At 50.2% G+C, this 25,705-nt stretch overlaps 1 protein-coding gene across 5 annotated transcripts in view; it reads left to right on the forward strand.

Annotated features, from left to right (window-relative positions):
- The window catches only part of AUTS2 (activator of transcription and developmental regulator AUTS2), a 1,103,682-nt gene extending 1,086,594 nt beyond the window's left edge, over window positions 1-17,088 (forward strand). For 3 of the 5 annotated variants that reach the window (XM_057695934.1, XM_057695936.1, XM_057695932.1), the window contains 8 exons: window positions 1,265-1,336; window positions 2,520-2,549; window positions 4,203-4,274; window positions 7,450-7,591; window positions 10,192-10,272; window positions 11,203-11,286; window positions 12,450-12,672; window positions 14,893-17,088. In XM_057695934.1, the coding sequence (XP_057551917.1) occupies window positions 1,265-1,336; window positions 2,520-2,549; window positions 4,203-4,274; window positions 7,450-7,591; window positions 10,192-10,272; window positions 11,203-11,286; window positions 12,450-12,672; window positions 14,893-16,153 (1,965 nt within the window). In that variant the 3' untranslated portion in view covers window positions 16,154-17,088. The remainder of the gene's footprint in view (window positions 1-1,264; window positions 1,337-2,519; window positions 2,550-4,202; window positions 4,275-7,449; window positions 7,592-10,191; window positions 10,273-11,202; window positions 11,287-12,449; window positions 12,673-14,892) is intronic. The other 2 variants (XM_057695931.1, XM_057695933.1) reach the window with 1 other exon arrangement.
- Window positions 17,089-25,705: the final 8,617 nt, after the last annotated feature.

The raw sequence follows: 25,705 nt of genomic DNA on the forward strand, positions 1-25,705 counted from the left end.
GGGCTCAACACCTCAGATTTTGGGATGAGATGATGGCGGTTTTTAAACTCCTTTCTCACATCAGCTCCTTACTGCCCTCTCAGAGCCTGGTCTGTCCCCTCTAGGTTGCAGGAAATCTCTAGTGCATCCCCAGCCAGACTGGTAGGTCACTTAATAAATTAGACTATTTCCCTCACTCACAATTATCCAATCACACAGAAAACTACATCTGGGCAAGAGAGTGTCTCTCCTGGTGTAGAAATTGGCCTTTCCAGGCCGGCTGACTGATTGAATATGTAGATTGCAGTTCATTAGCGGAGTTCTTCATATGTATGCAAATCAGGCTGTTAACAACTCCAGCTTAATTGTTAGTCCTGCAGCAGCTGATTGCTTTCTTTTCTTCCATTCCTTTTTTGCCCCCTTCTCCTTGTAGGCGAGCTCGGTGCCTAAACGCGGGCTCTTTTTCCACACGAGTTAACTTCCTGGTGTGCAGGGATGATTCACAGACGTCGTGGTTTCTTAAATAAAATACCTGGAGGAAAAAATTCTAAATCCTTTACCCACCGGAAAGTAGTGCCTTGTGCCTGCAGTGGGCTTTTTGTTGTTGTCGTTCATTCAGAGGACAAAAGCCTACAGATAAGGTTGATATTATTAACGATAGTTAAGAATGGTGTTGGGAATGGAAGAGATGGCGCAGAATTACTTTAGAAATCACTTAACAGTAGGTCTGTGTGGTCCCCAAATTAGGTTCTCTTGTCCCATTCCCACCACTGCTAATGAGTAATTACTGAGTGTAATTCCTTGTTAACGTCTGCCAGTTAAAATATAGAGAGAGAGCTTCATGTCTGTAAGACACTTCAGTTATTCTGATGAGAAGCAGCTGATATGGCAGATGATAATGATGTTCACTTAAGCATTTCTTGGAAGGTTTGGTCATAAAGCAAAAGAAAAAAAAAAAACAACCACAATGACAGGGCTGTGAGGGACTCGGAAGAAGACAGATGTCAGGGCCGGGCTTGCATGTGTGTCTCGCCTCTCTCCGCCTGGAGATGCTGTTGCTGGAGAGGGCAGGCTCTGGGCAGGGTCCCCTGGGGAAATGGGGAGCCGGGGTCCTCACAAAGGGCATGTGTGGTCACGGAGGAAAGTGGATCCGTTAACTCGCATATCCCAGAAAGAAACAAACAAAAAAGGGATGTTGGGACTCTGTCATTTAGAAAGAAAGCAAGACCTTGCTTTCGTGTCCCGTGTCATACGTCTCCTAAGCTGTGGTCTGATTCCTTTGTAGACGTCCAACCCGATTGATGTTGCTGCCCGACCTGGGACGGTCCCACACACTCTTCTCCAAAAAGACCCGAGGGTAAGTGCAAGGTCAGGCTGGGTCTCTGGTAACAAACAGCAGATGTGTCTCCCCAGGACAGCCAGCCCGGCGCTCACACCTTCCTCGACCCAGCCGAGTGGCTGCTGCCTTAGCTCTTCCTTCTAGTTTACAGAAGACGCTAGTTACTCTTAGAAAACAGAACCTGTCCTGAGGCCGTGTGACACCAGGGGAGTGACTTACCATGGGGCAAAGGGGGATGGCTTATGGTCCAAGCCAAGGAGTCCAACCCTCTGAGCTTGTGGAGCTTCTACTCCAACCAGCTTTCTCTGTCTCCATCTCCTAAAATCTCTCACACAAAAGAAACAGCTATAAAATGTTTTGCGTGGAAAAGCACTCTGCGTTTCTCTTCCTGGAGCTCAGTGTAGCACACAGCTCCACCAGCCACTGTACTTGTAACGTGGATGCTTCTGTCTCTGGAGCTACATGAGTATCTGTTATACTTTGGTTGTTTTACGCAGACCAGCTCACGCAAAGAATCTGAAGTTACACAGTAGCTATAACCTTGTCTCATTGTCATTCATCTTCATAATAAATGTGAAAAAAAAATGATTACCTTTTACAGCACTGTCTTTGTCCCTGGGTAAGGGCAGTCGGAAATTGATGACCAGAGTGAGGTAAAATGTAAAATGACTCAACAGCTTAACTATTTGTATGATGTTTAGTGAACTTCTTTAAAACGTCTGATACCTCTAAGTGATGCATGGTCATCAGATTAAGGGTAGTCATTAAAGATAGCCTCTTTCTACCCTGTCTGGAAAGGACCCTTCTCCCCAGGTATCGTTAGAATCCAGCCTTTCAAGTCCATGGCCTGAAGGCCATCTCCCTTAGAGCCATGTGGTGAGGTTCAGAAGGGCCGCTCAAGACAGGGAAACTCCTCAGAAGTGTAACGTGAGCAAATCGTGTTGCCAGGGGGCAAATCGCTATTGATGAAACGTGTCCGGGCTTGTCAGCGGCGGTGTACCAAGGCTGGTGAGGTGGGGGAGGGGACGCTTGGCACTTTTGATAGTGTGAAAATGGGTTAATTATTCTCTAAAAGGGCTTCATTTAAAAGTAAAATTCTAACATTTTAATTTCCCCTCCTAATGAAGCACTACAAATTTGTTAATTAGAGCGATTGTTTGAGTGACAGGCATGTAACCAAGTTGTCATTTTCTCTTCACAGTTGACAGATCCTTTCAGACCTATGTTAAGGGTAAGAAAGCTTCTTCTAGAACTGTTTTGCAGCCCCTCTTTGACTCCCTGGGGGTTAAAAATACAAATCCATCAGAAGGAGACAAGCCACAGAAGTGCTGGAGTCAGATGTTGGAATGACAGTGGTTGGGTTTGCAGAGAGTGTGATTGAAAATGGCCTAATTGGTCTTGCTTTGCATGTTGGAGGAAGCCAGGCCGTTGAGGTAAAGTGAACATATAAAATTCAGCTGAGTCAGGTTCTCTTGTTAGTTTGGTAAACGGTCCGACTCGTGGAAACTTAAGGGAAAGACTTAAGCTATGGGCTGAAGTTAGGATTCCACTGAGTTCTACTGTGTCTTTCCGTTTGGGCTGGTGGCTGCCTCTTTCCACACTGAGTCATGTTGACTTGTCACAGCCGTACGACCTTTTTCTCTGATGGAGAAAAGGGCTGCTAGAAGCACTGGTTTGTCTTCAGAGGTCTGGAGCATGGCCAGCAGATGCCCCCTGAGTAAATGCTGACTTCCCTGGTGTATGTGCAGGGGGTGGAGGTGGGATGATGGATGGTTGGATGGAAGATGGATGGATAGTAGATTTCTCTACTTAACCCCTTTCTGGTGCATATAATCAGGTAATTCATTTCCTCCAAAGGGGGGAAAAGGAGGATGGTGTCATCACTTAGGCGATTTCAAACGACCCATAATTTCGTTATAAGGGAACTGAACCCAAACGTGGATTTAAGTATATATTTCAGAAACAGCTCCGTAATATAGAAACCAGAAGCATCTGTCCTTTGCTGGTGTAGGAATGGGGCCGTGTTTCTTCTCATCCATCCTGTAGTTACTGAGCGCCTGTTTGGAAGCTTGGGTGGATTATGTAGCAGGAATACAAGTGACGTGGGACGAGGTGGTCCCTGCCCCCCAGGGGGTGAGACAGAGCTCACAGCTACTCCCCAGCTTAGAACGCAAGACGTGAACTCGCTTGAGAGATGAGGGTCGATGCCCTCCCAGAGGGTGGGGTGGGTGCTCGCTCTCCGCAGAGGGCTGAAGAGGAGGAAGGCGCGCGTTCTCTGTGTCTTCTCTTGTCTCATTTAGAAATGAATAACACCACCCAGCGTGAATGGGTCGTGGACTCTTAGGGAAGCACTTGGGGGAACTGGGCTTCAATAAAAATGTGGTGGATTTCTTTGTTCCACTTTGGGGGTTTAAAAAGAGAAACAGCCCAGTGTTGGGGGAGGTGACACAGGTTCTGTCCCCTCTCTTATGTTCGAACTGGTTCAAAGACATGCACTAATTAGCTCTTCTGAACAGCCGATTTGCATTATAGCCTGGCCACATTTGTTCAGCAGGGCTTCACTCCACCAGGCCTGCCAGCTGGCGCCAGAAGAGAGAGAGAGGAGGCACAAAGTGGGGTTCAGGCTCTGCCACGTTATCCTTGGTAACGGGGGAAGTGCAGCTCAGGCTCCCGTGGGAGGAGAGGCACAGCCCACTGTGGCTCCCTGCGGCCGGGGCCCTGGACCGCTGCTGAGAGAAGGCCCTTGCAGGGGACAAAGCATTCTTGTTTCATGGAAAAAGCCTCTGCGGCCCAAATCTGCTGAAAGCTTTGGGGAAATTGAAGGTATTTTTTCATTTTTTCTCTGAAAGTCTTCTTTCTGACCACATTGCTCTTTCTTGTTCAGAAACCAGGGAAGTGGTGCGCTATGCATGTTCATATTGCCTGGCAGATCTACCACCACCAACAGAAAGTCAAGGTCAGTCTTGCCTTCCCAGTCGTGGGGGTCGGGAGGGCCTGCGGGTGTGTGATCTCCTGATTGAGGAAGCATTGAAACAGATTCTGAAGACCCACAGCAGGCAAGATCGTCTCTCTTAGAAAAGCTCTTCGAAAATCTTACTATTAATTAGGGAAAGCACCAGCGAAATAACAAAACAGAAGCAAACGGATAACATCCTGATGGTTTTCTTTGTTCTTTTTTATTGATTTTGTCATCTCATTGATCCAAAGAGCTTAAATGTGGATTTCTAGGAACAGCTACACATGAAAAGTTTTCTGTAAGAACTGGTACATTCTTCCCCGCCCCCCACCCCCTCCACCCCCACCAAGCACTTAGAAAAATGTTTTTCCTTTTCCATCATGGTTCTATTACAGGATATTGAATGTAGTTCCCTGTGCTGTGCAGTAGGACCTTGTTGCTACTCATTTCATTTTATGGCTTTGGAGAAGATGACGCTTCGTGCCCTATATGATGTTACTGATTTAGGCCTATATGGTGCTTCCACTAGCAATTCATACCATTAAAAATTCCTCTTCCAGGAGTGGTATTTGGTTTGCAGTGACCTAGCCACACGATCCTTCATCCTGCTGATGACCAGTGCCAGAGGTCAGACTATAGTCAGTGCTTATCAGAACCACCGTCTGGCTGGTGACCTTACCTGTCCTCAGATTTTTCTTTTTTGTCGATATTTTCATCATACAGATGAATACATTCCATGCTTTACCAGGACTTTATGATGAAATAGGAAAGAGAGGGAGAACTTCTGCAGGTGACCAGATATGACATCACTAGTCACCTTAGGGACCAAAGGAACTGACAAGTCCAGATTTTACAGGCTGGGTATTTATAGTCTGTGTAACTATACCAATCAACTAATTCCAGTAAGCCTCTATTGGAATCCATTTTTTCATGAACAAGCTTTTAGTCCTAACAGCACTTGGGGGCCGTCACCAGAATAAAAAAAGGAGGGAGAGCTAGTCATCCCAGAATTTTTTTTTTAAAGTGGTTAAACAATTTTTAAAAAACCAACCTAGTTAGAAAATAAAAAGCCACCCTCTGTGAATGAGGTCACCAAGGTATCTTGCTTTCGTGCCAAATACCTGCTCTTCCTCAGAATATTCCATTAGTGAGTTTTGCTCACCTTGACATTAGTGTTAGGCGAGGTTTAATTAGAAACCTTATGGTTTAGCTTCGTTAGAAAACGCGTGTGCTTTGCAGAGCTAACTAGATTTTGATGCTTAGTTCAATTCACTTTTGTTCTGGATGATGTGGTTAGCGGAACGGTGGGTAAAACACATCCTCCTTGTAACTTGTTTGGTTAAAAGCGATGAAGGATGTCAAAGGTGCCACTTTAGCATCTTCCTTCCCACAAGCGTGTCCCCAGTGACTCAAACGTTCATTATCCCAATTCAATTAGGAAGACCTCTTGCACAGGCGATAGCTGTTCATCTTCCCTTTCCAGCAAATTCTTTGTAATCCCCAAGCTCCATTTTGCTTCATGGACCTAAGTTGTGGTTAATGGAACTGTGCTGTGTACCGTGCCGTATTAGCACTAAATTATATGGCAACCAAATTAAAGGAGACACTCAAAAGATTAAAAGATTTTTATAGATTCATAGTGGATTAGCAGCTTTGTTTGGGGGGTTGGTTATTACTTGATAGTGGGACTTTCATGAGAGAATTGCCTGTAGATTTGAGCAGAAATTGCATGGTGCCCTTTCTCTGTGATGTTCATTCACTTGTTCTTTCAGCCAGTCACCAGATACTTCTTAGGAGAATCCCACTGCCTGTAGCTTCTTCACCGCTACCGGCTCAGGGCACACCTCTGTCCCAGTGTCTAGTTGCTCAGAGTTCAGTAGTGAGGATCGGTGTGTGAGGCACAAACGGTGAACATGCTGTCTGCTTCCAGGGGTGTCGCTGCCAGCTTGAGGGTTTCGGGTGGGTTTCCCTGTACCTGGGTAGGATGGCTGAGTGGGATTGCTGGATGGTAGGGTTCAGCCGCGAGGGGATGGCAAACCCCTCATCCCTGATTCTCTCACGAGCTAGATCAGATGCCTCCTTGTTGATGTTACTGTGTGACGGGGCGAGGATTTACTCGCGGCAGAACATGAGGGAGTTTGAGGCGGAGCGGGTCCAGACGGACAGAGAGCGTCCGATGAGCCGAAAAGGTGGGAAGGGGGAAGGTCGGAAACCGAGGAAGGGCCGCGGAGGACTGGGAGGCTGGAGAGCTTGAGAGGAGCCGGCAAGGGGAGGGAGACCAGGCGCGCGTCAGGGGCTGGTGCTCATCGGGGCAGGTGTGAGGCCAGTGCCAAGAAGGCTGTTGAGAATCAAGAAGGTCAGGCAGCTTGGAACCATGCTCTAGGAGAGGCTGCCAGCCTCAGAGGAAGGTAAGATGACAGATTGGCTCGCGGGTGGGTATACACATGAGAGGAAACAGAGAGGTTGCAGTTGATGGCAAGGACTTCACAGCAGGAGAGCTTCTGGAAAGTTTACTGGTCTGGCCTGATCTCAGGTAACTGGGGACAGTCGGCACAGTAAAAGCCCCTGGTAGTTAAATTAACATCCCTACTTTGTTTCTGTTTGTTTCTTTAAAAATATGTAACAACGATCGTTTGAAAATTAGCTTTTAGGCGTGCAAATATTTCTTAATAACTTTCAGCTACTAATGTACTGTGATCTGTTAGAGTACAGCAAAGAGTCATTAAACAATTAATTTACATAGCAGATTATTCATGCAGAATTCCTAATAAAATGAGCTTTAAAAGACTATCATTTAAAAACTTGCTAAAATGAACCTTTGCAGCAAATCATAAAGTACTTCGGAACGGCAGTGGTTTGAGTAACTAGGATATGGTGTTATCCCTCAGACCGTGTAACCTTAAAGACCACACCCACGTTTTGCCCCTTGACTTTTCTGCTGTGAGCCGCAGGTCCTGCTGGCCCCTCTGAAGTGGACCTTCTTTTCTGGCATTTGAGGGTTAAATGGTTTGTGGGTTGCTGTGTTCGCACAGCATTTGTAAACTTGAACCTGACCAGGGCTCAGGGCCCCACTGCACTGTTCACAGGGTTGACTCTCTCAGGCTCCTCATTAATATTTTTCCTCCCTGCTGTTTCTCTTGGGGTTCTATCCTTTCCTTCCCCCTTGCTGCTGTAGAAACAGATGCAGTCAGACCCACACAAGCTGGACTTTGGCCTGAAGCCCGAGTTCCTGAGCCGTCCTCCAGGTCCCAGCCTCTTTGGAGCCATCCACCACCCCCACGACCTGGCACGGCCTTCGACTTTGTTCTCTGCCGCTGGTGAGTTCCGCAGGGTGGGGGAGAGCTGGGAAACGCCGTTCCCAGGTAGCTGGGTGAGTTATGTCTGAGCTCTGGGCCGCCTGAAAGAGGCGATTTATGCCACTTTGCCAGGCCGCATCACAGCACATCTCAAGAGAGGAACCCTTCTCCATGGAGGTGCCCTCTTCCATGAAAGAAGGAAGAAAGACCGTCTCTCCCTTCGGGGACTCATGTTCGGCTCTTTAGTTGCTTCCATATTAAACCACTATAACTCACAAGCGTGTCAGATGCTATTGAGAAAGATCTGAGAGCCCACAAGGGCGCATCGGAAGGAAACGACGCTGGGAATCGTGTAAGGGTGTGGCTGCTCTGACGGCCCCTGCCCGCAGAGCACTTGGTGGTTTCACACCGTGGTGCTCAGGCATGCGTGTTCGAGGGTCTGAGAATAAAGAAATACAGTTAAGGTAGTTGCCCGCGGTATGGTCTGTGACGGGGAGGGGGAATCGGTCGGTTGCTGGTTTTCTCTATCACAGGACTTAACATTCTCGCCTGGTTGGTTGTAACGATGCAGAAAATTTGGGGGACGGTGTGTAAAGCCCCCAAGAGGTCTTTTCATTAACCTCAGAGGGGAGACACTCCCCGGTGCCTTGTAGGTGAGTCGAAGTGGGTCCCTGATCATCCCTGTATCAGATGACCGGCCCGGTCCTGCTCCAGGAACAGACAAACACAGATGCCGTCAGGAGTGTTAGGTGGACAAGAGCAGCCCTACTGGTACCAAAGGTTCCTTAATGTTCAGTCTTTTCTAAAACCACCGTCAGCGCACAGTGCCTGGTACACGGGCTCCCAAGGTCTCAGGTGTTTCTCTGTCAGTTCCATCTAGGGATATGCTTGAAGGCTTTGTTACCACGGCACCTAGGCTCTGAGATAGGGCTCCATGAAGAGCAGTTTTTAAGAGAGAGAGAGGTTTCTCCCTGGCGTCTTTTGCTTCGATAATTCTCGAACTGTGAGGCACCCCTGGGCTGAGCGGAGCTCCCACCTTCGCCGAAGCATTAATGAGCTTGTACTGCACAGGCAGCAGCCAGATGTTTCTGTAGCTGGCGGCACTGCTCACGCCTGATGCATGTGCTGGGCTGTGTGCGCTCTGTGGAGGTGGTGTCACTGTTGCCTCTTCCGGATGGAGAACAAGTCCCCACCTACGGCTGAACAGATACCTCCTCAGGTGCCTTCGGGTGCTGAGCTCCTGGGCCGCATGGTGTCCCCCACACCCCAGGCCCACGGGGCCCGTCCAGGCTGGGGAATAAAAACCCCAGACATACACTAATAGGTGCTAAAGGGATCACCCTCCTCCACTTAATCTATGTTTCTGAAGGAATTTTTATAGGAACATAGTCAAAATGCAAGGGATTCCTGGAACAGTTATTAGTAAGTCCGCTCAGGCCCTGTGTATACGTCCAATCTAGAAGGTAGTCTTTTCTAGTGTAAGCAGTATCAGACTCTTTCCCAGAATGGTGAAACTTTCAAATAGTAAGTTTAATTTACACATACTTGTTACATTCAGCCACTTTCGTCTTGCTGTTGGGCACTAGTGCCTGAAATAAACTAAGGGGGCTTCTTCAGATGACCTTGGCCTAGCTCTTGTCTAGAGCCAAGCCTGCCTCCCAGAGAACTTACCTCCTCAGCTGCATGTCGGCATGCCAGGTGGATGCCCTAAACATTTGGAAATGGTGTCCTCCCCTACTTCACATGTGCACATCCTCTGTGTCTGTCTTCCTTCAAGAAAAGGATGAAGTATCCTAAGGAAATACATATTGTTCAAGGCCAAGTATAGAGGAGGAAATGTGGATAAAGGGAGAACCTAAGGATAGACAAGCACTAAGGTAGACCCGAGTTCCCTGGCAGTCAAAGCAAAGACTAATAGAGGCAATTTAAGATTATCAGTGTCCAGAAGTCAGTGAACAAATGCACTTTTCCTGGCTCTGAGGACTTGTTTCCTACACCTGATGTAACTCACCGTGAGTTTCGTAGGGTCGTGCTTTCAGTGCAAGTCCGTGACGGCTAACACAGTCTCAGGAAAGGAGATTCCGCAAAGGCCCAGACAGTGCAGCCCAGAGACGCAGCTTCGTGACGGCTGCTCCTGAACCCGGATGAGGCGGTGTTTCTCAGAGTGAAAGTCTTACCCCCAGAGATGTCTCTGAAGAAAGTAGCCCATGGCCAGATGGTGCCCTCTTGGAGACTGAGTGAACGTAGTCACGGCTCCCAGTCCTTCAGTAAAGGACCTTGCTTCACGTGTTTAACCCGGCATTTCTCCACACTTACTTGGTTACAGCACCCACTGCGCCACTGGCGGTATTTCTCCATGTTCCCCGTACTGTCTGTCGCCATCTTTAAAAAGTAATACCTCTTTTTGGTGGCGGCCAGCCCAGCCAGGAAGGAAGAAAGGGGGTGATTTATTTTCTGCCTCCTGAGAAGCCTGTTTCTCTTTCCGCGGGTGTTGCCTGGATGGACTTCAGCTGTGTTCTCACTTCAACGTCGTCTCTCCTGGGGGCCTTTGGTGACCAGGAGCCAATGGCATTGCAGAAGTTGGCCTCCTCTGAAATCTAACTCCATTCTGTTTGACTTAGCAGGTGCTGCACACCCAACTGGCACCCCTTTTGGGCCGCCTCCTCATCACAGCAACTTCCTTAACCCTGCTGCTCACCTCGGTGAGTTGCCCAGCAGTGATGTGTGTATCTCAGAAAAACCTTTGTCCACTCTGTTCCTGCTGCACTTCCTGCCAAGTGGGCCACAGTCCGAGATAAATCACTTACTGTGTTGGGAGACGGTGGAGGTCTTGTAGAAGTTTGAATCCCCGCCATCCGTCTCCAGGATTTCAGCACCTCATTTGCCAGGTTCTTCAAGTAGTAGATGTGTGCGCAGTAATGGTCCTGTGTGGAGTTACTGAGGGTGTGGTGGGTGAAAGCCAGGCCCTGGAACCTCAGGGCATCCACGTTTACAGCAGCCTGTCCCTGCCCATCAGAGAAGATGGTGACCTCTGGCCCATATAAGGGCACCCCTGGAGGTGGAAAAAAAGATGGTGATGAAGAGACAGCATCGGTTATTTTTTCATCACTTCACATTTCATGGCCCTACTGATCTCTCTCTTCCCAGTAAAGGTGCTTTATTTGTGGCCTTTATTTATGTGATGTTTTCTGCACATGCACAAGCAGATGCAGGCAGTGGTTTGCCCAGCGACAGGGTATAGGATACATGCACCCTTAGGATTTCATTGAGAGGTTTATCTTAAGCTGCCGTCTTACTTCTGTTCCAGCCTACAGGGCACATTTTGGGGAGACAGGCAGGGAGGCATCTGAGCACACTGTGGGGCTTGAGCAGTATTCCCACCTGGCACAAGAGAAATGGGGCAAAATGCACAGTTCCAGACAACAGCTCTCATAAATATTCTGCTAACCCAGTGCCCAAATCCAAAAGGATGGAACCCCTTCACGTAATCTGGTGGGAGAAGCGGGACAGGTCAGGTCTGAGTATGAACGGGGCAGGGATCCCCCACCGCTTTCCCAGCTCCCAGGAAGCTCTGCTCTTCCTCGCTCAGTGGAGTCCTGCAACCATGTCTTTCTTCCCAATCTTCCCTGCAGAGCCTTTTAACCGGCCATCTACGTTCACTGGCCTGGCAGCCGTTGGTGGCAATGCCTTCGGGGGACTTGGAAATCCTTCAGTTAGTGAGTACCTCTAACTTTTTAAAACCTGCCTGAAACTATTAAATAATCTCCTGATCTGTCTGTGGCTCAAGACCTTTCTAGATGAAAAGAAACCACGCTCTTGGGAAACAAATTTAGGTTATAACACTACAAAAGCAGGCCTAATTAGTGGAGTTTGGTCTAAACCACCGTTTTAAGGCTAGCCCGCTGTTGATGCGTGTTCCCGAGGGTCGGGAAAGGTTGTACAGTCAATTGAACTCCAAAGAGTTTGCTGAAGTTCATCGTTTCATCCCTTTTCCATCTCTGCTATCCCAGATGTTAGCCTCAGCTCCCATTAGACACGAAGACAACTTTAAAACGTCATCTTGCTTTAGCGGGAGTGAGAAAAGGCACTGAACTAGGAAAGCAATACCAGGCTCGGGAGAGTCGAGAGAGGGCAACACTTGGAGCTGCATCATCCAGGAAGACAGTGTCGTTTCCCACTACTCAGAAGTCTGTCTAAAGTAGGACTGGAGGTGCAGCTCCTGCTCCCATTCTAGACATCCTTTAAGCCACTGAATAGCCGCTTGTTTTCTTCCGTGCCATCCCTACGTCACGCCCTCCAGCTGCAGGAGGCTTGCGGTGCAGCCTGAAGCAGCCCTCACAGTCCCGTGCAGCACGGAGACCCTACGTGTCTATTTAGATCAGGACCCTGTCTGGTCTCTGCAGACGCTTGTTTTGATCGCTAAGATTGTGGACAGGGCAGCAGTTATATTAAAGGGTCATGGTGGGCAGAGGGTAACCATGAATTCCGCTCTGAACTGAGCTATTAACCTACATCACACCATCCAGATACACCCCTGTGCATGCTCAGGGACGACTGCATGCACCAGATGGGCGTGGCTAGGGGATCCTGATACCTGCTGGGTCCCTTTCCTTTTTAATCAGCCCCTCTTGCCCCTTTAACTTTGGTTTAAAAAAAAAAAAAAAGGGAAAAAAGAAAAAAAGCTGTGAGCTTGCTTACCTCTGCAGTGTAGGACGAGCTCCTCTAATGAATCTGTTAATCTCCTTTCCTTTTCCAGCTCCCAATAATATGTATTCATTTTAACTCTGAATGCTGTTAAAAGTTTTTTGGTAAGTACCTTCATTACAGCAGATTATATAATTTCTCTGAAACCTTTTTGTTCTCCACTTCACCATTTCAGCACCCAACTCAGTGTTCGGCCACAAGGATGGCCCCAGTGTGCAGAACTTTAGCAATCCTCACGAGCCCTGGAACCGGCTGCACCGAACGCCTCCGTCGTTCCCGACCCCTCCGCCCTGGCTGAAGCCAGGGGAGCTGGAGCGTAGCGCGTCCGCTGCAGCTCATGACAGAGATAGAGATGTAGATAAACGAGACTCCTCCGTTAGTAAAGATGACAAAGAAAGGTACGCAAAGCACCCGCTCTCGAGTCCCAAATCGGGGAGCCCAGCCCGCTCTGTGCCTAGTACCGGCCGCCCACCCTCCCCGGCCCAGCCTCGGCCCCTCACGCAGCCAGGGTGGCACCCCAGGCCCCCCATGTCCCGAGCACAGCCCCCCCTGCCCCCGCAGTGCATCGTGACCACAGGCCAGCATCGCTAGATCCAGTCCAGAGCAAGCGAATCCTGACCCAGAAGCAGCTCCACACTCAAGGTCCCCGCGAGCACTAGTGTCTCCAAACACAAATCTGTCTCAGAAAGGCAGTGAGCTGGAGCCTGGACCAGACACACACAGCATGACTCAGCACCATCTTTGCTTTCAAGTCTGTGCAGTCCATTGACTCATCCATAGGTTTTTCGCTCTCTTTCTCTCCCTTTTCTTTTTGTTTTCCTTTAGAAAGTCATGTTTGCATTGTCTCATCATATTTTTCTCAAATTTTGTTCAAACTCAAATCCTGGGCTCACAGACAACTGATAAAATTTTGCTAACCCAAATTTAGAGAAACCTCACCAAGCAGTTTGGGTTTGGGTTTTGTTTTGCCAGTGGATAATTAATCTTACTAACCATTTTTACCTCCGTACATGGTAACCCATGCTTAAAAAAGAAGTAGCCTTAAAGAGGAAAACGTCTTACAGTTATTTTTCCTGAAGAATGTTATAAGCATTCTTGATAAAGTGTACCCCCCGTTTTTTTCCCCCTTTCTTTAGGCTATTTTCATTTTGAATGAACTGGCAAGGAATACACAAGATGTGATTGACAGAAAATACCTAATAGCACTTTCCTTTTGGTACTTGTCTCAAATACAATCCAGATCTTTAGTTTTTCTTTACTGTGTATATTGTGTGTATGTGTGTGTGTGTACATGTTTCTTAGTGACTTAAAAGAATTCAACTTCGCAGGCTCTAAATGCAGCAGATTAAGTAGATATCCATCACAGGCCATCATGCTAACTGATTTCTTTCTTAAAAAAGAAAAAGATGAATTGTTCCTTCAGTTCAGCATGGTAAAAATCTCTCAGCCAGTGGGAGGACCGTTTGTGACATGCAGCTCTGAGCTGTAAGCTGCCAGAGTGAGGTGTGTCTGCAGTGGGCAGCCCCTAGACGAGGAGCTCTCTAGACAGTCTGTCAGTGAAGAGAAGGCAGGATACAGTAGTAAACCTTTCCCCGTTTTTCTTGATGCCGTCAAAATGGCCTTTTAGATGAAGGTCAGGAAATGTAATAAAATACACTCATCTTTATTCTTACCTTTTAAAGGTGCTCTCCTTCTTAGCCTTTGCACATTGGCTAGAAAGAAAACCAGTAGGGGGAACCTTTCTTCCCCGGGGCCCCCTCACCTTCGGCGCCTCCCAGGCGTCCTGCTTCCCCCTCAGCTTTGCCAGGTCTGTCTCGGGCTATCTCAAAAACACACCAGATTCCTGGTCTGGCCTCTTCACGTGTTACCTTATTGTCCTCTGTTCCTTCACATTTTGTGCCCTGTGCTCTTAAGTCCCCACCCAAGATAGGCCTCTCAGGTTCTCCTTCCACGTTTCCATTCACAGACAGAACTTGTTCCCAGCCTGCCCCTTGAGGTTTTCTGTCTCTGGACCCGCTTTTCCTACTGGCTTTCCTCTGTCATCAGATTTTGGCTTTCTTCTCCTTCCTAACGCAGAGGTGCTTTTTACAACCCCAAAGTCCTGAAACCGTGATTTTCAGCCAGCCCTTCGTCCCGACATCGGGAGAGACACTCCCATAATCTTCACCTTGCCCTCTCCTCCCGCTGGCTCTGAATTGCAATGTTGGGAGGAAGGTTTTGGGCTCTTAAAATTTGATTCTTAAAACTTGACACTAAAAGATCCTGAGAATCTAGGCCGACGGGCTGTGGGGTCCCGTCACTGGCTCCCTGACCACACTGGTTGGTTTAGGTTTCTGAAAGCTCCTCCTTCCTGGTCTTGATTCAGGCCCGTGCCTCTTACACAGAGAGACAGTTATTACCCTCAGACCCTCCCACCCCCTCATCCCTAGCACCTCACCCTCTGGAGCTTCCTCTAAAATCTAGGCAAGTCAGGTCGGCCCCACGAAGGGCACACGCGGCCACCTGGGTGACCGTGGGTGCCAGAGCCCAGCACGGCCTCTTCACGCCATCTCATCGGCTGCCCCGGCCGGCCGGCAGCCCATCTCACTTGTGTCCTTGTGTCCCCGTGTCCCCCTCAGGGAAAGCGTCGAGAAGAGACACTCCAGCCACCCTTCACCAGCACCCGTCCTCCCGGTGAGCACCCTGGGACATGGCCGCAGCTCCACCGAACAGATCAGGGGTCACTTGAGCAGCGAGGCTCGCGAGAAAGACAAACCCAAAGACAGGGAGCGAGAGCACTCGGAATCCCGCAAGGACCTGGGCGCCGACGAGCACAAGGCGAAGGAGGGCCCCCTGCCCGAGAAGGACGGCCATGGCCACGGCCACGAGGGCCGCGCCGGAGGCGAGGAGGCCAAGCAGCTGGCCCGGGTGCCGTCGCCCTACGCGCGGGCGCCCGCCGGCGACAGCACCAGGCCGGGCAGCGCCGCCAGCCGCGAGGCCGAGCCGCGCAAGGGCGAGCCGGCCTACGAGAACCCCAAGAAGAGCGCCGAGGTCAAGGTGAAGGAGGAGCGCAAGGAAGACCACGACCTGCCCCCCGAGGCCCCGCAGACCCACCGGTCCTCGGAGCCGCCGCCGCCACCCAGCTCCTCGGCCAGCGTGCACCCGGGGCCCTTGGCCTCCATGCCCATGACCGTGGGCATGACGGGTATCCACCCCATGAACAGCATCAGCAGCCTGGACAGGACTCGCATGATGACGCCTTTCATGGGCATCAGCCCCATCCCGGGCGGAGAGCGCTTCCCGTATCCTTCTTTCCACTGGGACCCCATCCGGGACCCCTTGAGGGATCCCTACCGAGAACTTGACATCCACCGGAGAGACCCGCTGGGCAGGGACTTCCTGCTGAGGAACGACCCTCTGCACCGTCTCTCGACCCCCCGGCTGTACGAAGCCGACCGCTCCTTCAGGGACCGGGAGCCCCACGACTACAACCACCACCACCACCACCACCACCACCACCCGCTGTCGGTGGACCCGCGGCGGGAGCACGAGCGCGGGGCGCACCTGGACGAGCGGGAGCGCCTGCACATGCTCCGCGAGGACTACGAGCACCCGCGGCTCCACCCCGTGCACCCCGCCTCGCTGGACGGACACCTGCCCCACCCCGGCCTCATCACGCCGGGGCTGCCCAGCATGCACTACCCCCGCATCAGCCCCACCGCGGGCCACCAGAACGGACTGCTCAACAAGACCCCCCCGACGGCGGCGCTCAGCGCGCCTCCCCCGCTCATCTCCACGCTGGGGGGCCGCCCCGTGTCCCCCCGGAGGACTACGCCTCTGTCCGCGGAGATCAGGGAGCGGCCTCCCTCCCACACGCTGAAGGACATCGAAGCCCGGTAAGGAGAGGACAGGATGCCAAGAGGAGGAAGAAAGTCCGCGGCCACTCAGCGCCAGACTCTAGAAAGAGCGCGGAGGGAGATCCCGCGTCTCCAACGCAGACGGTGGGGGTGGGGAGCCCCCAGCGCCTCCCCTTGTAAAACATGTACAGACTCAGTGCAGCTTTTGAAATGTTTTTGTATATTCTGTGTTGAAATTTTTCAGATCTTTTAGCCAATTCATATGTTCTCATGTCTCCCCACTCTTTTGGTTTCTCGTATAAAAGTTTTTGATTTGAACCAAAACAGTGACGATGACACCACACACCGATGAGGTGATAATTTGGGGGGGGTGGGGGGTGGAAGCAGACCATAGTCCACACAGTCCATCGTGCAGAGCTCTTTCAGGTGAGAAGGGAAGGCCGTGTACATAGTTATGTAAAATAGATGGCTTCATGAGCTAATGGTTCATATATGCAAAAGGGTAAGATGAAAGCTTTACTTTGTACAGATGTAAATAGATAAAGATTAAGTAACATAATACATTAATACTTCTTAAAATGTGCTATTTGCAGACTTAATATCAGTGAGCACAGTCAGCTTGGGCTGTGTTCCCACGTATTGTTCTAGACAGCTAAACCCTTCAACTATGCAATGAATGTTAGGGCTTTTCACAAAAGCCCGCCTAACTCAAAGGAGCCTTTTCAAGTCCATTTACAACATACTTAAGGTCATATTTTCCCTGAACAAGCACTTACGTGATATGACTCTGTTTTCCTTGCTTGTTTTTTTCAAACGGAGAAACACCCGATTTTGCAAATTGGACCCCAGGCTGAAACTTTGCATCTGAAGTTGCTGCTTGTGGGCCTTTGGGGGAGGGAGGGGGGGGGGAGTGCAGCCCCGGAAAGGTAACTGAGGCCGTGAACACCCAGTGCCAGGGAGGATGGGAGTTGTCAGATGCCAAAATCAGGGGACACAGGCAGGCCGCCGCATCTTGTCACCATCAGTCACGGGATTTCACACACACCTCATGTGGGAGCCATGCGTTTCTCAGTGTGTCCTGTTTCCTATCTGTACACACATCCTCGGTTTGTGATGAGATTCAGTGACACCCAAACAGATCCTGAAAGAAAGCTTCGCGTTTTCTCAGATGATGGAGATGTTTTCACTGTGTTCAATAACCGATGAAGCTAAGGTGCATATTTCCTAGTGTGACTCACCTTATGCCCGTGGTAATCAAGTCCGGAAGTAGCCGAAACAGGTCAACCTTGTGGGGCTGGGGAGCGTTCCAGAGGGTGAAAGGTGGCAGAGAGACGGTCTTGTGTGTGTGTGTGTGTTTTTGAGTTTGCATCAATCTTACTGTCTCTTCATGATACTTTTATAATACATTCAGCCTCTTGTCTACATATTTGGAGAGAATATGACTTTACTAGCAGAGAAATACAATATATCTTGTCTACTGGACTGTAAAATATATGTATGAAATAAAATTAGTTCCATTTGGTCTTCTAGTATATTAAAGTGCTATCTGACGTTGTTATCCTGTTTTTGCAAAAAAAAAAAGTTAACTAAAGACCATTGTTTCTAATAAGCAGAGAGATCTATTTTAGTAGTCAACTGAAGGTTTAGTTGTGAGCTTCAGATTTTGTGAATTCCAGATGTTGTGCAGTGTTTTTTTTTTTTTTTTTTTAAAGACAACAACTAAAAAGGAAAAAAAATATCCACGGAATATGTACACTGGAACCGTAGTGGTAGCTTTCAGTATTGTAAAGAGATTGTTCTATACAGACCTTTTTGCTGTTCCTCCTGTATGTAATAAAGTCCTTTCTAGATCCTATGTGAAAAGAAACGTGAAGCGACTGAGTCTTCAGCATGTTCTCATCGGCGGAGCCTTCTTGTGTTATGTAAACTGTGCCATGTTATTAAAAAATGTGAACCAAGCTTCCAGCTGCTTGTTTGTGTGGGATGGCCATCCTTACCATAGGGAAGAAGCCGTATTTGTAAGACAGACCGGGCTCTGGAAGAGAAACACCTTGAACCCTGAGTGAGGACGGAAGGCTGGCCGCCCTCCCTGACCCACGCAGCCACTGCCAGTTAGTTTCTGTAAATGTTTGTGCTCTACACAATCAGGATTTTTTTTTTTTTTTTTTTTGGTAAGTATTCTAAGCAAAGTCCTGTAAACCCTGGGAAGGTACTTTTGGATTTCGTAGATGATGTATTTGCGGGCCAAGTTAGCCCCCGCCCTTTGTGTCTCGGGCCTCCTTCAAAACTCAGCACATGCTTTGTCTGTGTTGGTGACTGATGTAGCCGAGGGCCTTTGCCAGCAGCCGGTGCCTGCCCATCCCTTTGCGGTGCAATTTTATGTTACTTCGGACCTTCCAGGTATTTTGTTCCTGTCTCTTTTTCCCGTCTCACTGAATTCCACGGCTTAACCCTCATCCGCTTGCAGACCTCTCCCTCGTCCCCTAAAATTTGTTCTGTTTTTTCAGAATGTAAAAATCGTTAAATTTTCTGTTGTTAAATTGCTGTTTGGATGAGTGTATCTTACCTGGAAAAAACAAAAGCAGTCCAGCTTTGCCCCATGGGGGTAACTGCCGTTGGAGAGTTAGAAATGGAAACAAACAGAAACTGGGTGCTGGGTGTGTGTGCCGAGGACACCTGCAGCCCTGCGGGGGGGGGGGGGGGGGGGGTTGTGGAAGGCTCCCAGCGGGGGCAGCAGGCTCACAGGCTTGGGAAGCTGACTCTGGGCTTGAGTGAAAGCCCACTTTACCCTGCTTTTATGCGAATACCCGGCTGCCAGACTGGAGAAAATAACTTGAAAAAAAACTAGTACGTTGGGGAACGTGATAAACACCGTGTTTTTCCAAATCAGGCAATCCTCAGGACTTTCCAAGACACTCACCATCCGCGGCACCTTGCTTTGCTGTTTCTGGCAGACCGCCCTGCGTCCTCCTGTGCACCTCCTCCCAGGCCGCCATCTGCAATGTCAGACCGGAAGTCACTGTCAAATCAGTCACGGTATTTAATCCCCGGGGCTTCATGCCTCTCCACCTTTGCATATTTTCCCTCTAATTACATTCTGCTCCCTGGCATTGATGGGTCCCAGCACCAATTTGATTTCCTGCTAACCTATGGATGCTCTAATTATCTCCACAATCTTTGACTGACAATGATCTTGTTACCTTCTAATGGTACATGACAAGTAAAGGAGCGAATGTAATGATGCAATAATTACCATTTCGGATGGATACTCACAACAGCGCTGGCTGTTGATCCTTTTTCTGCCTCAATCAAGGTGGGTGAGAGGAAATAAGATGTGACTGTCGATGTTATACACGTACATCACATAAAAAGACGCTGCCGTTAGCCGTGCAGCTGTGGGTACCCAGGGTGTGTGTGTGTATCCGTCCTGAGGAGCAAACTTGGCTTCAGTGCCTTTGAATCAGTAGAAGGAAAGAAGACAAAAGTGACGTGGGCCTTCTCACATTTTATTTTTAAAACTGTGCCTTTTTTTTTTTTCCCTACGAGTTTCTGAGCAATTTCTTAGACATGGAAAGTTTCCGTTCAAGAGAATAGGGTTATTTATCAGATAGAAAATAAAATCATCAGAGACAATTCCACATGATGAAACTGCTGGTCTCCTTGGGCAGTATCGAAGTACAAAGCTAGTCTGTAGTAGCTAAAGACTGGTGTACTTTCTCACACCAGAACTGCCTAAAGCCTGTGATGGGGAGCTTAGACCAGCAGGCAGGGGGCTTGCAGCCACCCCCATGCCTTCCATTCTCAGTGACCTTAAGAAAATCACAGATATTCTCTGGAACTGTTTCTTTTTTGGCTGCATTGGTCTTCGTTGCGCTGTGCGGGCTTCTCATTGTGGTGGCTTCTCTTGTTGCGGAGCACGAGCTCTAGGCGCATGGGCTTCAGTAGTGGCAGCACGCAGGCCCTACAGCATGGGCTTCAGTAGTTGTGGCGTGTGGGCTCTAGAGCACAGGCTGAGCAGTTGTGGTGCACGGGCTTAATTGCTCTGTGGCATGTGGGATCTTAACCGGAGCAGGGATCGAACCTGTGTGCCTTGCATTGGCAGGTGGATTCTTAACTGCTGCACCACAAGGGAAGTCCCTGGAACTGTTTCTTAACGTATAAAATGAGACCATCTGAATATAACAAGACCTAAAAATGGGCAGGTTTTAAGCCCATCAGCGTGGATAGAGTTTGGTGTGCGCAGTCCCAGAGCTGACGAAAGTTGTATAGAGAACAGCCCACACAAAAGACAAAGCAACTTTTTCTTTTTACCAACTCAGTTCCAGTGCCATGAGGAATCTTTGCTAAAGATTTGCAGACATGGTGGTTGCAGGGTTTCTAACTCACAGGTCTGGGTGTTTCTCACCTGGTGGGGGAAGGGGGAACTAGGACAGGGTCTGGCTGGAGCATCTGGGGTATTGGCACAATCCGGGTCCCACTACTATCCTACCCAAAATGTTTACTGACCCCGCCCTGATGCAGGCGACATGGAGTTTAGCCTCTGAGCCAGTGTTTGGAGACCGGACCATAAGGCTTCGAGGCCCGCGTCCTCGGCAGGTCCTGGGCAGACTTGGGCCTCAGCTTCCTCCGTTGTCATTGAATGTATCTGCTGATGTTTAAGGCTTCTTCAAGCTCTATGTGGACTCTGTCTCTCTTGGGCCTCAGGTTACTTTTTAAAACTTGTTCACACCCGTCCCCCTTGCTTCTTGGCAACTTCTTACCTGCGTTTATCTGCAGGGTCTCTTCCCAAAGGCCCTGCTGTCAGAAGCTGAGCCTCTGACTGAGGTCAGACTCAAGGCCATCCCCAGGAAGCCCCCCGAGGGCCTGTGTCATGCGGATGCCCCGTCTTGGGACCCCCCCTAGGATGAGCTTGCTCTCCAAGCTCCCCGCCCCACCCTCCTGTTCTAGGGTCCCGCAGGGCGTCTCCCCTACTGCCCGGTGGTCAGCCCCTCAGGGCAGGGTCTGAATGACATGTGCCCCAGGCAAGGCCTGTGCTGGGTGGGTGAGGCCGCTGCTGGGCTGGTTCTCTGAACCGGAACACTGCACAGAGCCTTGGCTCCAAACCTTTCTGACTGTGAGCCACGTCCATCGGATGCAGGGCACGCGCACACACCTGACACAGGTTTGACGAAGCAACACCCTGTTGTGTGCAGTGAACTCTGATTGCTTTTTATTCTAACCTCTTTTTAATCATTCTTTTCAATGCTGGTCACATCCACGAGTTCATCTCATGCCTCTGGAATCGTGGATCTCAAACCCTAGTCTGAAACTAGTATTGTGGAAGAAATCCTCCAGACTCTAAAGGAGGGTGAGTCACCTGGGCAGAGGGTCAAGGGTGTTTTCTGCTCTTGCCCCACGACTGCTACCCTGTCCTCTTACCTGACTCTCCCTAAATCCCCCTCCACGCTGCTGCCAGTTCTGCTCACACCTCCCAGGTTCCAAAACCATCCTTATTTAAAGAGGACACCAGAGTGGGGCCCGGATTCTCACCTGTCCCTCGAAGTCCTGCCCCTCTAGTGCCTGAGGACCTGTCAGCGTCCTCTCCATGGGCCTTTCCCAGCATGCACTGGCCACTCACACCTCTGTGTCTCTGTTCCCTCTGCTGTCTCTTCTCCATCTGGTAAACTGAGGCTCACTTCAAGGGCCTTCACCTCCAGGAAGCCTCCCCTGACTGCTCCTTGTCCCCCATCACAGCTCATTGCTTAGACTAGGATTCTCAATGTGTGGCCAGCATCAGCACTGGGGACCTTGTTAGAAATACAGATTCTCAGCCCTCCACCTCTAACCTCGTGACTCTGAAACAGAGTGGGGCCCAGGGATCTGTGTTTTCATAAGCCCTCCAGGTGATTCTCACACACAATGAAGTTTGAGAACTACTGGCTCAGACTGTGTAAAAAGGTCAAGGTGAAGTTCTGACCAAAAGCTGCAAAAAGAATCACTGGGCGACAGAAAATTATTCTGGAGGAGGAGCTCTGTTTTCTGACTTTTCAGCCTGATCCACAATCCTGTTGGATCATAAAGAGACTGTAACCTTGCTGGAGCCAGAAAGCATTTTCAGCTTCCAGGTTTCTCACTGGTTCTCATCCTGAACTCATGCATCACTAACAATACAAAATGGCAGAGAGGCCCGCCCTCCTTAGCAGCAATGACAGTAGCCAGGGTTCACTGCACGCTTTCTGCATGCACTATTGTGCTGTCCACGTGGACTTATCTCCCTTAATGTTTTCAACAGCCTTAAAAGGTATAACCCTGATTGGACAGTGAGAACAGTGAGGCCCCAGAGAGATGAGGAAACATTCCCGTGTTCAAGCACATGACCTAGAAACACACCTGGACAGTCCCTGCTCCAGAGCCTGCACCATAGACCCGGCCCCGTGTTACCATCAAGAAAAGGCTGGCGGAGTTAGTCTGCCCCATAAACAATAATTGCAAGGACACTAGTTACCTGTTTAACCCTCACTTGTAATTAATACCATGTATATTCTAGAGACTGCAAACTGGTGGTCTGGAAAGAGAGAAAGAGGGAGGGGGAGAGGGAGTGAGAGAGAGAGAAGGGAGGGAGGGAGAGAAAAAGGAAGGACGGAAGGAAAGGGGGAAGGAAGAAGAGTATTGTGCATGGCTCATTGATGAGAATATGCTATGAATCAAGGATTATGATGAATCCAAGTCTGTGCATCTAAGGTTTTTTTTTTAATTAGTGGCTTGTGTGGTCCCAAGCAGCCCACAAGATGCTGTATTTGGTCCAGGATGATCTTAGAATACAGAAATTTTATGTAGACAAACCAGAAGTTGTGGCCCCACTGAGCCCGCATTCCCAACAGGGCCACCTGTCCCGAGCTGCCTGCAGCCACATCACCCCCAGCATCCCACACGCCACACTCCACGTTTCCATATACATTACGTGGATGTTGGTGGGCCGTTTGTGACAGTGGACACGTGCAAGTGTTTAACCGTGTTCTTAAAAACAGTCTTCTCATATCTAATTACTAAAGTAGAACTAAAATTCTGGGCGATAAATGGACAGCCCTTGCAGGTAATAAACCAGCATTCCTCTGTAATTTGGAATTTTCCTCCATTCAGACAGATCTTCACCCTAGTGGGTCTGTAATAGTGCAACCAAGATGCCACCTGCTGTGGGTCACACACCCCTCATGGCAGCAAAATTCCTGAATCTGTTAGTGGGTGTGAAGTAAATAGACATTCATCTATTTGACAAACCGGGAGGGCATCTTGTTGGCCAGGCTGGTGCTAGATGCTGCGGCTGCTGCAGGAGAACAAGACTTGTCTCCCTGGTGGGCTTACATCCAGGGAAGACAATCAGAGATGGGGGTAAACGCTGTGAAAAGTGGAGATGGTGGCATGAGAGCCCCGGAATGAGGATGACGGGCAGGAAGACATTTTCAAGGATGTTGCTGAATTCATGGAATGCAGCCCGCTGTTGCAGCCAGGTGTGGCCACAGCCCAGTTCTCCCTTGCTCCTGGGTTTCCCCAAACCCCCTTCTGCTCTACGCCTGAGAGTCCTGAACTGGTGAGAGATGTCTGTCTGGGTTTTCCTCCCCTGCAGTCCTGCTGTGGGCCAGGTGATGGCGCCTCCGAGTCCCTTCTGGCCGGTGCCCTAGGGCGGAGGCACAAACAGGGATGCAACGGATTGGAGCCAGGTCAGTCCCTGCCTCTCCACCAGCCTCAGTTTCCTCACCTCTAAAATGGGAAGAAGGCAGGACACTGGACTTAACCAGCTAATTTCTAATCTCCCTGTTAGTTCAAACAGATTATGTTGATGAGGCTGGACAGGATTTTATTTGCTAATGTTCGAGGAAGAAAAGAAATGCCCAGATGAAAACGGGAAAGTGCAAGTGATGCTTGAGAGGTCCCCAGAAAGGAGCCCCAAAAGCCAGATTCAGAAAGGCCTTTGGGGGGCTGGTACCAAGGGTCTTGCCCATGAGGGTAGGTTCTACTAATAAATGAAACTCCCAGCAGCTCCACAGCTGGACCCGAATTCCTCTCCTTTCTGCTGAGCATTTCTCTCCAGCTCCAGCCCTACTCCTGGAACTTGAGACGGAGCAGCCTCCACTCCCGCAGCCTCCATTCCCTCTCCCGGGGGCAGGGGAAGTCCCCACCCCGCCTTCCCCACACGGGGGCACATCGGCAGGGCCCCTTCTGCAGGCTTCCAAGCCAAGGGGCGCCCCCGTGCTTGTCCCCCGTCCTAGCCCCTCGCCTACACCTGCAGGGGACAGGAGGCAGCCCCCAGCTCTGCACCCCCGCGGCTCCCCTCCTGCCCCCACTCAGCCGCACGACCACCCTCTGCCTCGGACCTCGGCGCTAATTCCACCTTACCTCCGTGGCTGTCTCATCGTTCTGGACCTCAGCATCCCCTCTGCTCCACTCCACTCCCTTTCTCCACATGTTCTAGAAACTCTCCCTGGCCCTCTGGCCAATTGCTAGCGCAACCCCCCTTTTCCATTTCTCTTCTCCGGCTCTCCCTTCACTTTCCTGTTCTCCCCTGAGGACACGCCCCCTCACCGTACTCTAAAACAGGGAGCATTGTCTCTCCAGTATCCTCCTCGCCATGGCCTCGCTGCTCTCCGATCCTCATCCTGGGTGCAGTTGCCTGCCCATCACTCCCCGCTCAGGCCTTGACGATGTCCCCCTGCTCACTGCCATCCTCTCCAACAACTCGGCGACCATGATTCTCACTCCCATGGTTCCGCGGGGGCTCGGGCACCAACCGCAACCCAGCTCCTCCCTGATCTCATTTCAGATGCTGCACCCCTGACCCCACGTCTTGCGGCTGGCTTCCTCCAGAACCGCCCCCTGCAATCCTTGGTTACAGCCTCTGCACACGATTCCCCACCCTGCCCCCCATGTCCGTTTCTCACCCCCTCCTTCCCGCATTGGTGAATGATCACAATCACCCCCCGCATACACCCCAACGTCCCTGCTCCCTGTTGCTTTGTGGACCACACCCCACACTGGCTAAACCCCAGCCTCACTTAAATACAGCACGGCCACCCCAGCCTGGGCCGCTGTGGCCAGATTCGAGGAGAGAGAATCACAGAATTGTGCCGCCAGGTCAGTAACTTCAAATGAGTCCCTGACACTCCCTGGAAACCGTATTTCTCCCCCCTCTCCCCGGGGCCTGTCATGCCTGATGCATCAGCGTTAAGGGGTCTGGGACTGATTCTCTTCAGGCTGATGTTCCAGAAAAGGGGTCGGCCTCCTGTGAAGCTCCTTGGAAACCAGCCGCCAACCCGGAGCTGAAGGCATGCATCTTGGAACCAGCCAGGCATGGACGCCAGCTCCCATCTCCCCCAGTCCTGAAGGCTCAGCTTTAAGACAAGGACTGGAGACACAGCTGGCTGCCACCCCCTGGCCATTACAGCCTGGCCCCTGTTGATTCCGTGGAAGGAGCCAGGGCCTGTCCAGGTGCAATTCAAAAGCCCCACGACCAAGGTCAGGGTCTCTCCGCTGGAGTCTGACCTATCTGTGTCATCACTAGACTCGGCAAGAGGGGCCTTTGACCTGGACACACACACACACACACACACAGTGGCCCCTC

Source organism: Hippopotamus amphibius, chromosome 9 (genome assembly GCF_030028045.1).
Source record: "Hippopotamus amphibius kiboko isolate mHipAmp2 chromosome 9, mHipAmp2.hap2, whole genome shotgun sequence".
NCBI lineage: Eukaryota > Metazoa > Chordata > Mammalia > Artiodactyla > Hippopotamidae > Hippopotamus > Hippopotamus amphibius.